The sequence below is a fragment of the Sparus aurata genome, chromosome 16 (genome assembly GCF_900880675.1).
Source record: "Sparus aurata chromosome 16, fSpaAur1.1, whole genome shotgun sequence".
Taxonomy (NCBI): Eukaryota; Metazoa; Chordata; class Actinopteri; order Spariformes; family Sparidae; genus Sparus; species Sparus aurata.
The window spans coordinates 13,449,848-13,465,702 of NC_044202.1; the positions used below are offsets into that span (position 1 = coordinate 13,449,848).

Here is a 15,855-nt window from a genome sequence, read left to right on the forward strand (position 1 = left end):
AGTCTTATATAACATCAATAAATCACACAAGAAAAGCTGACAACCATAACAATTTAATTAAAAAATAAATATTCAACTGAAACAAAAATACTAACACAGTAGAAATGTTTTTACATTTTCATAGATTTTCTTCGTGTAGTACATGAAAACAAAAAAAAAACAAAAAAAAAAAATTACAAGAGAACATCCTTTTACATAACCTACTTCAACTGATCCCTTCCTTAATGCAGTGTTTCCAAAAACAGACAAAGGAAGACACCTGTGGTCTGGGGCTTATGGTGGTCTTGTGTCATCAAGGTGGACACAAATATGCACTGTTAACAGCACAAAGCAGAGAAATGCTTTTAAAACTGCGAGAACCCTCAGTCACAATAAGATAAGAAAACAATAATTATAATTGATGCTCTTTAATAGGCATCAATACGTAATGTGAATTGCTTGAGGGTGCTGATAACTGTAGTATCCATATGCCCGTTCCTACTGGGCTTGTCATGTTGGCTCTGCAGCCCACTATGCACCTCCTGCTGTGCTTTTTGAAATGTACTGATGTCTGTATTGTTAGAACACTGTCTCTTGCAGCAGGCCTGGTTATCTAGAGCTGTAGCCACTCATTAGGAGTGCATGCACGTTTTTTAACCTGCTCCTTTTTTGAAGAACATATTCAGCCATGACTCAGACTTCATTTATAAAACATACATAACTAACGTCGTATCCAACCTGCCAAAACAATAAAGAAAAATTTAGCCTTTTGACAATTTGATCAGTTATTTATTCATACACACTCATCTGTAGGAATAAAACTTTTCTTATAAATATTGTTCTTATTCAGGAATTTATTGACAGTAAAACACTTTAAACTCAAGTCTATTCTTTCAGAAGTGATTGGTAGAACATTTGAATAAGCTGATGAAGTGATGGGACTTTCCAGTAGAGCAGTTTTGATCACTGTTTCTACAGACACTAGAGGGAGACATTACATTATTGCATGTACAAAGCAGCTGCACACCCAGTCCAACATATGCTGCTATGACAAGTCAAGGCTTTTTTGGAAAAAATGTCCGACAAATGATGGCAAACTTTTTAAAGGTTGCTGGTCCAAATATATTCAAGCTGTATCAATAAATATAGACTTTAAAACACCTTTAAATACCAAAGAAATTACCAAATTACATTAAGTGACACAGTTCTAACTAGGATAAAAGAGAAGGCATTGGTCTGTTTGGTTCTACATTGCACTGGCTCCCAGGCACGTCCATCGTGTCAGGTGTGTAACAGCAGTGTTTCCACCAATCAAAACACACTTCCTGTTGAAGCTCGTCATCACAAACACTGGGCCCATCGGCAGGAAGGGCGTGTCATCGAAACATCCCAGCTGTTCAAGCGCCGGCTGCAGGCACAGTATTGGTAGGAGGCTCTTGATGCTGACGCTTGGTTGGAAATAAATAGTGAGCCACACTGCAACAGGGGGTCGGGTTGCCACTGCAGTTACCTGCGAGGGATCTGGCACCTGAAACACACATGGAAGAACAATGCATCTTTAATGCTGTTAATTGATAGTGAGAAATCAAGACCGTCTCCCAAGAAGGTGCCATCACCTGTCGCAGTCTTTTGTTTTTTGTCTCTCCTTCCTCTTCCTTCCTCTTCCTCTTTCTCTTTGCCGTCTCCTACAAGATGAACAGAATTACCTATAAGCAGCCATTTGCAGCTGAGATTGGAAATAAATATTGTTTTGAACAAGATATTCATGCTCTTACCTTTCGACCTTCACAATAGGTTTCCTCATTCTGAAGAACAAATGAAATATAAATAAATCAATAAATTAGAAAGAACATCCTTGTGAGTTTATAGTCACTGTAAGTATTTTCCAACCCTGTCTCTTAGAAATACGCTCATATAAAAGACCCTGAAACCTCTGCGTGTCACTGAAGTAATCCTCTATGTCAGTATCAGTCCCAATGTTGTCTGCTGCTCAGCCATAGAACTGCGGCATGATGTATTTGTTCGAATCGAAAAGGAAAGCAATAAAAACTACTGATCACAACATAAATTTCGCCTACAAAACTCAACGCTGGATTAAGTTCACTGGCAACAGTTTTTCTGACAAAGCATTTTTGTAATAAACAAATCTCATGTGGAGGAGGCCCACATCTTTCATGTGGTTAGGTTTAGGCAGCAAAAAGCACGTTTTGTATGGACAGAAAAAAGTTGTGGTTTTTCTTTAAATGCTAATAAAGTAGCCTAATCCTCTCTGACAAAACATTTTTGTTGCCTAACTCTAGCCAAGAAGAATCTTAAACATGCTCTTGTTGCTCCGAGTGGACATTGTGGGAAAACAAATAAAACATATTGTCAGCGAACTTAGCGGTAGAACATTCGATGTGGACATTCTGTTTCTTGGCGTCTACATTTGTTAGAAAATGCTTCCTCATTGTGTCGATAAAAGATCATTTCTAGGAGACAGGGTTTTGTCTTTGCATACTTGTGAATATATCATGTCACAAATTATGACTTGTTTTCTTACCTACATTCACATGTCTGGTGCTCCACAAACGTCATCTCAACATATTCTTTATCCGGCTCTGATGGCCTGATTTTCAACAGCTGAGGGACGAAGCGTGTCAAGATTTTCAATAGACTTCAGCCACAGTACACACAGTAGAGGATCAGACAAATATGACACTGTCCATGTCCAGTACCTGCATGGTGACGTTTGTGGTTTGGGTGGGATGACACTCCAGGTTTTCGTCGCCACAGCAACCTGCACACCTCACCAGCGGCACACAGGAGGGGCTGTAGATGTGCTCCACCTCTGTCGGGTACTCGTGCACCACCTCCACCAGCTTCTCTATGGTCCGGCAGTAGCTGCGACCCCACACCTCTTGGAACATCAACACTATGGAGGAGAGTAGAAGAATGATTGTGGACCACTTTGCACAAAAAAAGAGAAAACGAGTCAGCTTTTGCTTCATATGAGGAATCTTGCACAGATAATGATACTGTATATTTACAGAGCCACATTATCATCTGTCCACCTATCTGCTTACATTTAAAGTATGCCCTTCACATATTCAAGACAGGAGTAATGTGGTCAGCTAGTGAATTAATCGCAATTCTCCTAAGAAATATCCCAAAGACAACCAGTGGAGGGTTAAATAATAAAATCAGGGGGAAGGTGAGTGTCTTCAGTTGGCTCTGAGAGGCTGTATGAGTCACGATCTCAGTGGTATGAACCCTATTTTTACTCAACTAATACAGTATTTGTATGGGTGACTTTCAGTTTTACCAAAGACATATTTTAACACAATATTTTTACTATTACCGACTTACGGATACATGGTACTGCTATAGACGAGCAGTATCAGTGTGTGGCTCAATAATCCAACAATGGCAACCTTATACCATGTCCACAGAAACTTAAAACCAGATGCAATACGCCTGTTTGTATCCTGTTTTCATTCTGCAGTAAAAATGTTTGTTTAATGTACAGTAGGCTTTCCTGTGGGGGTATATGTGTGAAAGTGTCCCAGTTGCACAGACCGTGGGGGAAGAACAGGGACCACTACGGCCGAACAAACAGAGAAGGAAGAGAAAACAAACATTGGAAACATGGCCATGAACAGAACCCTGCTGGAGCTGGAGCTGAGCTGCCCCGCGGGCACCTCTGGGACTGCAGTGACCCCCGGAGGTCACCGAATGGAGCCTGACACCACAACAGCCGTTTATAAAAGGCAGACAGGCTGGGAGGAGACGGCTGGGGAAGCTTCTATGGCAGGCAGATGAGGCCACGAACCATAATGTTGTACAGTGCAGAGGGCCAGTTCACTGGCCAGTTGCAGTTCCCTGAGCTGACTTCATGTCTGCTTCTCATCTGGACGATTCTGTTAAATGTCAAATTTCTGCAAGTCTTTTAACTTATTTCCCTGTTAGAGGGCTTAATTTGCAGTGATGTGAGGGAGGAAAAGGATATGAGCTGGGAAGGTAAGCAGTTGAGTCATCCCAGCTAGCTCAGACATGTCCTGCTCTTCTCTAAATTCAAATCAGATTCACTGAACTTCCTTACATGGTTAGCTAATTGATATTTCTCAACAGTGCATGACAAAAAGAGGGTAAGAGAATACTCCTGTTTTCGCAGGTATGTTGTCAGAGCTGGCACAAGTCATTTGCGTTGCGTCAGACTTCATCAGAATGATTTTCTTTTTTACCACAGACACTGTAAGACCATGGCTTGTCAAAAAAGTTTGGGAACTACTTTTTCTGAGTAACACTTAGAAGCGATTTTGGGAATGAGATGAGGAGCAATTCTTACCTTCAGTTGTATTGTTTATCTCTAACAAGGGCAGACTCTGAAAAAAGAAGAGAAAAAAACACAATTACTTATCCAATCGTTGTGGCCGGAATACATAACTTAGTGTAGAACCCCTTATCTTTTTAGCTGGGTTGAGACTGATAATAGCAAACATAAACTGAAAACTGGAACGTGTCTGGTGGTGAGATCTGGAACTACAGTGAACTAAAGCAGACAGTCACACACCTTCTTTGTTCACCCTGCAGTGAAAAAAGTCTCTCTGACATGCAGCTGATCCAGTGTTTCACATCACTCTTCCTCTGTGTGCCCTACTGTTTAGGTTCAAAACCTGTTTCCTGTGGTGTAAGATTCATCTCTCTATTTATTTTCCCATTGATAGTTTCCCCTCCGTATTTTTTCCCATCACTCAGTGATAAACAGAGTGCATTTCTCATTCGCCTGGGAAAACACAAAACCTCCAGTTGACTCCATTTCAGGAAGGGACATCTACGTTGTGACAAAATACCCTTTGGCAGTGGACCTGGACTGGTGACAGACAACCATCATGCATCTGAAATCTCCCCTCATCGCTGGTGTTACATTTCACACACCTGATGACATTTCTGCTATGACACTGATAGGGAGATTAACTGCGAGCGGTGGACCAAAATGTTGTTACATAATAGCAAACAGACAGATAAGGACTTTCCCAAATGATGAAAACAAGGACTGTTACTTCTTCCACAACGTTTGTGCTAACTACATCTACTCTCTGTTCTGTTATGAAGGAAAATTAGTGTGAGGATGAGGATAACATCAGTCAGCATGGAGCTACTCTCAGCTATTTTTTCCCAAAGAATGTGATTAAAGAGGAATGTCCTGCTTTGATGATGATGATGATGATGCATTCACACTCACAAACATTTCAGAGGTTCCTGTCACTGAGATAAGTGTCTTTTCGGACAGATCTGTCTTCTGAGCAGCAGAACATCATGTGTGACAGATATCAATAGATACACAAGAGCTTCCAGGCAACCACTTAGGCTCAGTACTCCCTGTGATAGCAGGATCTGTTCTTTTTCCCCCCCCGAAAGTCATCTGGCCAAAATGTACAGCTGTTCCTCTGACAAATGAGTTGCTCTATAGAGTGGCGTTCACTGAACTGTGTCGCCTTTACAGCAGCACCACAGGATATGAGCTCCACGAGGAGAGTCTGCTACACACACAGCATGGGAAAGTCACAGTTCAGTTTAAGTTTTTGTGAAAAGTCACTTCCACTCTCTGGGGCATTGATTATTTTTTTTATCCTCTCTAGCAATGCCAGGCGGATCAAATAAATCCTTTTCCAGCGTTAATTGGCATATGATCTGCCCTCTCTCTTCTTGTCTTTGGGTGTTCATGAGGTCTGCTCCACATCACAAGGGCTTCTTGGCTCTGTACTCAGTTGCCGTTCAGAAATGTGGTGAGGTGGGGAGGATTTCTGACCTCGGTCATGGGTTAAGGCTTGACATGGCGAGGAGGCATCTTTGGCACCTCGTGTGGTTGAGAACAGAGGAGTGAGCTGGCAGCAAGAAGCTGCCAGATTATAAAAGGCTGCATGAGGATCCTCACGTAGCCATTTCTTCCCTCCTTGTGCACTTACAGCATTACAGAGTGATTAATGGTGACTCGGAGGTAATTCAGCTCTGGTGGAAAGGGAGAACCACTTTACATCAGTACATGTGTATAAACTTGTCCAGTAAATCCAAGAGGCAGGATTGCTTTAAGTAGTCCTCTCAAGGTTTCTTTCACTTCATTCCCTGATGACCCTCTTCAGGGAGTTTTTTCTTCTCTTTGTCGTGTGTCATTTTCATTTATTGTTTTCATAATGTGGTGTTAAGACCTTTGAGACTAACTGTGATTAAGGGCTACACAAACTTGACTTGACCTCACTATAAATTCTTCTACTCTTGGCTAATAATAAAATACCTCGAGTCCCCTGAGTTGCATGAGCAACATCAGGGTTTTGGACAACACAACAACTGTTGTGAAATCATTTAAAATGTGACATTCCAATCCTGGTGAAAAACATCACATAGAATCAAAATATCTCCACTGTGGTACATTTTGTAAAACTGGATTTCCCACAACATATATTGCAGCAGATGGAAGATTAAACGTTATAAAGTTGGGCGATGCACAATAAAACAGCCCTAAAAGCAGCTGTGGAGGGAAATAAAAACATATAAAGCTGATTAAATGCAGCCAGAGGTTGATTTTATTAAAACTTTTCCAGCAACATCCTTTGCGCAAAACAAAAAATCCATACGACAGAGGATGCTAGAGTAAGGAAGACGTGGTGAAGTTACATAATGTTGGAATGAAAAAAAGAAAAGTGTTCAACCCACACAGGTTTGACTGATCTCTGTTAAGGCTGTTATGCAGAAGAACTACTGACCTTAAAGGAACAATTACTGTCACTTAATCAAATAATCCTAAGAAAAAGGTCAAATATGCCTAAATTGGTACATTAAGGTTGCTCATTAATCTGAACTGCAACCATATGCCTTCAATTCATAGTATGACATTGTGAAAGGAAAAATAATATTACATTTGAACTTCACTGTCATATGCAGTTTTCATTTAATAAATTACTTTAAGATTGTCATTGATTAATTATCTTATATTTTGTACTCTGTACATCTGGTTCTCAGTGACCTTTTTGCCAACCTTTGTTTTACCAGACTGCTTTGCAAATAGAAGGTCAGTGAGTCATACTCCCAACCAGTGTTTTTCAATCTTATTGCTGGGCAGCTCTGTCCTGCATGTTTTAAATGTTTTCCTGCTCCAGGGGAGGTGTTTTTGAGTGGGGAAACATCTCAAAAATGTGTTGAAAACAATGCTCCAAAAAACTAGGGGCTAGCGTATAATCAGACTAACCACTACCTTATGCTAACTGTAACTAGTTAGCTATTTTTATCTGTGCAGCAAGTGGTCCTATTAGTTGTCTCTGCTCGGACTGGGAGCTCAGAGCACTGGGGAGTGTTTGGAGGACCACTAGGAGGAGAAGGTTTTCAGGCCCAGAAAGGGTCCAAATAAGGGGGGTATGCTGCGGCAAAAGGACCATGTTCAGCAGCCTTGTAGCTAGACTGTGACCGAGTACAGCCTCTGAGAGAGACAGAAGCCAGTTTGACGTCAGGTAATACAATACAGAGGCGATTTACAGCGGTTCCGACCAGGTGTCTGACTTAAGAGATGACAACAGAGACGGGAAGCAGGAGATGAGCAAAAGACAGATTATTACCACTTGAGGTACAATGTAGTGCAACACAGGCTGGACTTGGGCTAGCTGGTTAACATGCTAACTTTAGTATATATCTCCTCAACACATGTCTTTGAAATTTCTTCATATATTGATTGATAATTTTAGTGACTTTTTGACTATTTTATACTAAGATTCTTCTCTCCAACTCCTGTAAAATTACTATAGCAGCCACTGCGGTAAAGAAACTGGGGCATTTAGGGGTCAACAGGCTTGATTGCAAAGCCATGTTAAAAACTGGTCTCCTATGTTTCTGAAGTCTCCAGTGAAAGTCTGTAAGCTGCTGGCTGAGAGTCTGCTTCATCCTCTGGGTCAGATCAGAGGACCTGTCGTGTCCCTGGGCTCCTGCTGTCAGGCCCGAGAGGCTCCGGCCCTCATTACTCTCCACTCCCACACAGCTGAACTGCGTCATCTTTAACCTCTTCGCTTTACTCCATCTGTCAGAGGAAGGGCAGCATACGTAGGGAGCAAAAACAAAACATGATGGGGACGCAGCGTTATGGTCATATAAGATTTTTCAACTTTGAGGGTCAAGCTGGGGAGCAGGGGTTGACGGGCAATTCAACAGCAGGTACGCTGGCCGGTAGCCAAAGAGATCTGGACAGCTGCTAGTTTGTTTCACAGTGTGTTTCCTGAAGAGTATTGGGACTGACTTATAGATGTAAAGTAATAAAACATGCAGGCAGGTTTCTTTGCAATGTTAAGCCTAAATGGATAGGACGACTTCTTGTGATGTGACTGGACTCGAAGACAGTGCAGTCATCTGGGTTTTTCATCTCCTTTCAGTTGCACAACAGCGACAGTGAGAGTGAGCCATGTTTTGGCGTGTTCTGTTTATTTAGATCGATTGAGAAACACTGTTCTGTTTTGTCTTTTCAAAAGTCCTGCAGTTCTTTGGTAGATAATTCATTTTAGCTGGAAGACATAGTTTGAACAGGAAAAAAAATTAAAAACATGAAAACTGATCAGAAGGAGAAGAAAAAGAAGAAGAAGAAGAAATATTTTCTGGAGTAATAAGAGGTATAAATGGATTCTACTACAGCTGAACTATAAGATCTATGGTCATCTCATGAGGCTCCATCATCATCTCTGACTGCAACCAATGATTTTCTTTGTTGATTAATTCTGCAGATTATTTTCACACTCAACAGATTCATCGTCGAGTCTATAAAATGTCAAAACAATTGTGGAAAATGCAATTCTCCAGAGCCCAGAGTGACATCTTCAAATTGCCCAACAAACAGTCCAAATGACAAAGACTCCGTGTTAACTATCATAAGTAACAAAGGAACCTGAAAACCCTGACAACCCAGCAAATGTTTGACATTTGTGCTTGAAAAATGACTAAAACAATCAATTATCAACATAGTTGGCCACAACCACAGCTTTCCTTCTGATTACTTTGTAACAAGCACAGACTTTCAACAGAATCATTAGTGAGCAACTCCTTAAAATGTGGACTAATTGAAGGCTAAGATAATCAGAAGCGCTCTGTTCTTGGTTTAATTTGGGCCAGCTTTGGAAAACCCCTCTTCAATTCTTTTTAAGATTGGGCATAACGCCATTGTTTACATTGCTTTCCAAAAGGGTCTACTTTCAAACGTAACCTTATTCGGTGAGGGTGACAGTGTGGATAAACAGACCAGATGAGACGCAGGCTTGTGGTTTGGTAATGTCTGTCAACTACATCTGCTGCTGAACAGAGTTTGGTAATTCAGGGGAAGTATACAGAGGGCAGCTTTTTTCTGCAAAATAAAAGATGGAAAGGCAAAGCTGGCAAACATCCCAGCGTTAATCCAGACCAGTAAAGCACCTGCATCTACAACTCGCTGAAAACATATAGGCCAGGGTGGGACTGTATTCTGGTTTTAGTCTGACTGAAAGCTGACTGTGAATGCGGGACCACACAGGACAGAGAGCACTAAAGCAGAACAGGGGAATACAAACACAGAGACAGCTAGACGAGTGAGAAAGGGAGCTACCTCCCTGCCTCACTGATCCCACTCATCCATCCTTTATCGAGAACCAGATTCCACATCATCAACACCATGACTGTGACATTAATTCTCAGGGCTCTCAAAGGGGCCTGTGGGTCTCTGTATCTGTTCCCCGGCACTGCAAGAGAAAGCCAGGTTCTGTTTTGTATACAGGCAGCGGGTGAACCTACAATGACAGCAGTGCCATTACGGTCTGACAGTATCCAGCTGGGTCTCTAGGGTGGTCGGGTGAGAACTTGTGATCACAGAGCGCGGCCAAAACACCAACACATATCAACAGAGTATGTGGTAAATGTGCCACAACAATGTCCCAAGTAATGTAGGTCAATGGAGCCTTTGAGCTATTCCACAGAAGACTGACACACCTCTAGTAGGGGGTATGAGTCAAAGCCACAAACCAGTGCAAATAAACAGATGTGCTACTCTATGATTGTGAAATGTGCATAAAAATACATTTTAACTTTGAGGAAAATAACATTGGAATAGCTTGACTTGCACAGCTGTCCTGTTGGGAGTTAGATGATCAAGACCATTCTTATGTTGTTGTTAGGATGCTTCCTGGAGTCTCCGCTGGTTTCTTGGTGAGAATTGAGAATCAAGGAAGTCTCTCCAACTGGGGTATGGAATAGTCTAGCACCTTACCCCCTTTGAAATATGAACTTAAAGGTGCAATATGTAAGCATTGCCAACCTGTCAAATTCATACTCCAAATAAAAGGGGGCAGCATATTGACAGGGTAACCGCTAACTGCTGCTAACCCTTGCTGCCGTTAGCTAGCAAGCTCAGTTAACCATGCAACAAGAAATGGTGTTGGCTGACTCTGCCCAGACTGCTTTATGCTAACGTGTGCTAACTGTCTTTTGGCTCTAGCTTAATGCACACATATAAGAGGGGTATCAATGCCCTCATTTACGTCTCAAATTGCCAGACTTCTCTTCTTCAACTCTTCTTTCAAGACATAGATAATTGTATATTTTACAGTTGATAATTGTATATTTTACAGTTGTAGTTGTCTGACAGAAAAACCTAAACGAAAACAATAAAATACGGTTAAGTGACAGGGGAGAGGTAAGGTAATGTTGATTTAGATAAACACCATTTCCTCAGTACAAGTCCATTAATGCATGCACAAATGTCCCCCTAAAGACACACAAACCACTGTTTAAACCACGCTATCCGCAAACACACACACACACACACACACACACACACACACACACGCCACAGGTCTTGAGATAAGGCTGACCGGTGGTAATTGTGGTCTCTATTACAGTAAACGCTGTTCTCCCTGTGTAAACCACAGTAAATTACATCCAGATGGGAGATTAAAGCTTGCTGAGTAGACGGCTGCCCCGAGCGCCACCGCTCCTCCTCCTCCGCAGGAGGAAGGAGAAATCCATATTTCCTGAATGCGATTGTGACCCTCCCTTGGGCCAGGACATTACAACTAGAGAGAAATACCACAACAGTGCAAATAAGAGCCCTATCAGTCAGCAGGTCACTACCACGACATGGCCCTGCATTTGAACTAGAAAGACGAGTAGTGAGACTTTTTAAATGTTTGATTGTGGACAACTGAGCTGCATCTGGACAAAGACTGTGGCTCTTGTGAAACCTGCACATGGTGTTAACTGTCAGGGTTATGAAATACTTTTGCTTATGAAACTCTTCAAACTGGAAATGACATCCCCACTTGACTTTAGTTATGAACAAGAAGAAGAAAAAACTACACAAACAGAGTCACATGAGTGCAATACAGATGGTCAGACTCAAGTATTGTTTTGCTGCTTGTGGTGATGCAAAGGAAACACCTGTGTAACGCCACGTCCTCCCTCACACACACTGAGAAAAAGTGGAGGCTCACTGCCTCTTTTTGCACAGACATCAGGAACGTGCGTTACCAGTGAAGTGATGAGTCCAACCACAAAGCCAAATGAATTAGGTTAGTAGTTTTTCCCTTTATTTGGTATCTATGGCAATATCCAAGGAAAATGCTGCATCTTCAAACAGACAAAGAATTTCATAATCTCATACCAGGGAGGCTTATAATTCTCATCCTTCACTGATTTTCTCAATATCACAGAAACATTTTTAGAGGTGAATCCTCGGTTGTGCTGCAGTGCACGTCCCTGGCACTTAAGTGGAAATGCTGACTAATCCCAGAGGGGTTTGGCTGTGTTGATGCAGGATTTCACCTGCATTTTATATACACAATCACTATGACAATAAAGACGAGGTATCGCACACAGACAAACCCAGCTTTGTTTTGGTGGTGGATGAAGGCAGGGAAAAATGTGAAATGGGCAGGAAGCAACAGGTACTAAAGATTTTGGCAGTACAGGCCGGGATAGCAGTGATTTACACAGTGTTGTAGTTTAAACACACCAACACACACACACACATACACACTCTCTCTGCACAGGTACACACACTGTATATGCACAGTGTGTGGATTATATACCCACAGCAAGTACCAATAATACACTGAACAGGAGAATGTGTCGAGGAATGTGAACAAAATAACCGGTGGATGGCAGTTATATCATATTCTCCATTAGACAACCACAGTGACAGGGTGACCAAGAGGACACCATTGTTCTAAAAGGGAAACCCAGGTGTTTCCAGCTGCTGTCAATAGCCACATATGCTTTGGCTCAGGACAGTTTCAAGAGAGTCAATCGCAACAGAAAGCACTTGTGACTTTGAATCACAAGCATCGAGACAACATAAATTCAGCCAGTTGCATCAGCTGTTTGTTGAAAAATCACAACCTGTGATTTAATGTAATCAGCACTAGTTTAGAGCAAGTGTAAACCCACCATGATGTTGCCCATGGCCCATGGACATGTTCACTGAGTTAATAAATCAAGTGAGAAGAAGGGTCATTTTCTCATAAGCTTATATACAATCAAACTTCTCTTTGCAACCATCATGCATCATCTTTATACTAAGCTGCAGGCATGTAATTAAATCTATTTGACCTTTACGCTTACCAGAACGCCACATTGCCAACACATCAGTTTTGCTTAACTATAATACCAATGGCTGCCATGGTTGCTAGCTTGGTGCCATGTATGTAGCTGCCAGCTTTGGATAAACAGTATTGATGGCCCATTTCCACAATGGAACAGCTGTATAACCGCTAACATACCACACACCGATAGTTCCCAACTCCCCACAAGGTGTTGCAAGATGAATCTGAGCGGTAGCGGGATGCCATGTAGTCTCGTGGTTAAGGAAGGGAATCATTCACTACCAGGTTATTAACTACTGACAAATGCAACCAATGATGACAGGACATGAGTCAACGTAAGTGGTAGACTTCAGGTACAAAGACTGAGCACTACTGCAACCCGCCATCTTATAATTGTTCATCATATGTTTAAATGAGGGTAAATTTCCTGTGATATAAAAGTACAGCATATTTTAACTACACACACACACACACACACACACACACACACACACACACACACTGTGCTATGCTGTAAATCCCTGGTAGTAAAGCAGAATCATTAAGCAGAAGTGAGGTTAACCCCACCCTCTCTTGGCCGCTCCATGTCTCATAACAGACATGAATGAGTCACGAGGATGCTGACGACAGCTCCAGCTGTGACACTGATGAAAAATCATCATTATCAATTAGTGGCACATATTTATGGCTATGAGAATGGCTGTAGACAGACATTTATAAATAGCATTCCCAGCCACATGCCTTTTTCCACTTTGGTAAAGTTTTGTTTGCTTTTTCCACTTTGGTACGCCAGTCTGACAGTTAACTGTGGGAGCTGGCAGGACAGACACCTACCGGGAGAGTCTCAAAGAGTTGCTAGCATGACTGTTGCTAGTCTGCTAAAAATGTGAAATATTTGATTCCTCTGACTTATTTAAGGGGAAATCTTTGTTTGTGTCTTTGCACTAAACCTTTCCTTTATAGGCTTAATAAACCAAAGGGTTAGAGAAGAGCGCCAGAAATGCAAGCTCAGGTCCTGTCTGACCTGACAAATAGGTTGTTGGATCTCAGAGTTGTTTTGTTTATATTTGCTGACAGTCTTTCAGGCAGCGAGAAGCCATTTAACCTGCTGGGCTCTGGGTTTTGTCACTCCTACTCTGACTGAGCAGGCCATGAGCTGATTATGAGGATTAGTGGAGATGTGGTGATCCCATGCCTCTCCCACTCACTCAACTCAGCAACAGCTGCGAAGTCTCCGGCTCGAGAATCTGGTGGGACGTGGAGCTTTTTTCCAACCTTGAGGAGCCTGATATAATGAGTGCAATACTTCTATGTCCAGACAAAAAAAAAAAAAAAAAAGGAAGCGGCTGCACTCTTTAACAGGCAGCAGCAGTGTATGAACTGTGACAGTGAATGGATGCAGGGATGGCCTGGTTTTGCATTAAACATGAGAGCCATCAGAGATAGCTGCCAGCCTCCAGCCACCTTTGGGAGGAAATCAGAGACTGAATGGGTTCAAGAGCCCGAGCATCAGCTGGCACACGTCCCGCTGTCCGGCGGCACCTTCTCTTACAAGTGCTTCTACAACACAGGCCTTTGAATGAGCCCTCACTCCAGTTTCGGCTCTGTCCTGTTCTGGCACATTTTCATTATAAGACTAAAAGGCAATGCCAAGGCAACAGAGAACAGAACAGCTTTGTACTACTGCCAGCCTGACAGGGATATGACTGGCCCTGAAATTAACTTTCAAAAGAAATTCACACTGGTTCATCTTTATTCTGGTGATTATTCACACTGCATGTGCCCATTAACATGTAGATATCTGCTGAGATAAAACAATAAGAGAGGCTGAAAGGGATTGTAAACTTCCTTGCCAGTTTGGCCTGATACGCTGCCAAAAACTGACTTGTGTGACTGACTGCTCAGACTAAGCAGCCTGCTAACTCACCAGGATCAGTTACCTCTGCTGCTGCTGCTGCTGCTGACAAGCTTTAAAAAACTCCACATGTTAACATTTTGAATATTTATTAAAAAGGAGTGTCTCCTTGATGGAAACGTGCGCTGCAGAAAGACGCTCTCATCACCATACATGCGAGGGAAATAAACCGTGGGCTTTTCAAGTATAATGCAGCTGTAATTACAAGCTTAGAGAACTTGGCCAAATATAACAGTGAGTCACTTCGCATCATGTGCTCCACACAGGCGGAGTGATGCAGTTTGTCACGTTCCATCTTATGAATGAAGCGAGGAGACTGGCGCTCTTTTAAATGGGTGTGAAGCTGTCAAACCGCAATTGATTATTAACACTTCATGCATAAGCGTCCGCCGCCTCCACCTTGTGAACATTTTACTTTACAGAAGGCTATAAACATGTTAAAGTTTTTGCAAAGAAGTTACGTTGTGCTCTCAGCAGTGTGAAGTCCTTACATAATAACTCCACTTTCGGTTTTCAAACGACCAAAAAAAACCAAAACAACAAAAAAAGCGTCCATCTCCTCTTTTCTGAGAACTGGGGCGTCCTTGAACGCAACTTCCTACCTGTGCAGGTGAGAGCAGCAGATGAAGCGCCACCGCGGTCTGGATGACAAAACCGAGTTTCATTTCGTGATGTCTGCGAGTGGAGACGAAGGGGGGGCGGGGGGGTGAAGGCTCCTGAGCGATGCACACAATAATAAAACACAATCCAAGAAGAAGTCCCAAACTTCTCAGGAAAGAAACCAAAAAAAAAGAAAAAAAAAAAAAAAAAGAAGAAAGAAAAATGCTGACACGGAATTTCCAAGTCGTCCGTTCCCGGTTTTGAGAATGAGTGCAGTCACGTAGCCCCGCTGCCGCGTGTAACCTGATGATTGTGCTTACTAATGAATAAGGCCCCAGAGGAGAACCGGAGGCGCTGGAGCAATACAATAATACTGTCAGGTTGATTAAAAAAAGAAAAAAAAATCTTTGTATTCACATTTAAAATCAGCCTAATCGAAGCGCAGAGCCTTAAAAACAGTGGAGTAGCAGCAGCAGCAGCAGCAGCCGGTTTTCACAAAGCATATTCAGTGTACACAAAGTTAAATTAAAAAAAACAAAAGAAAAATCGGATTCAGTCCAAAAAAAAAAAAAAAAAAAAAAAAAACAGGCATGAGGTTGCAGCAGTTGTTCGCCCCTGCTCTGAGCTCCAGTCTGTACAAAAGCACACTTGCCTCTAATTGCCCCCACACTACCTTTTCCTCAAGCTGGTCATTTAAATCTCCTCCCCTTCTCTGTGCTCCTCTCTGCTCTGCTTCATCTGCCTCCCCTGATGAGATGAGCCTTCCACCCCTCTCTCTCTGAG

The 15,855-nt window shown here is 42.3% G+C and overlaps 1 protein-coding gene across 1 annotated transcript; it reads right to left on the reverse strand.

Annotated features, from left to right (window-relative positions):
- Window positions 1–180: 180 nt before the first annotated feature.
- pgfb (placental growth factor b) lies at window positions 181–15,626 on the reverse strand. Its single transcript, XM_030443001.1, has 7 exons — window positions 15,075–15,626; window positions 4,307–4,343; window positions 2,697–2,893; window positions 2,522–2,601; window positions 1,755–1,784; window positions 1,596–1,664; window positions 181–1,507 (listed from the first exon to the last, which is right to left on the reverse strand). The coding sequence occupies exons 1-7, from the start codon at window positions 15,135–15,137 to the stop codon at window positions 1,486–1,488; spliced, it is 498 nt and encodes a 165-aa protein (XP_030298861.1). The 5' UTR covers window positions 15,138–15,626; the 3' UTR covers window positions 181–1,485.
- Window positions 15,627–15,855: the final 229 nt, after the last annotated feature.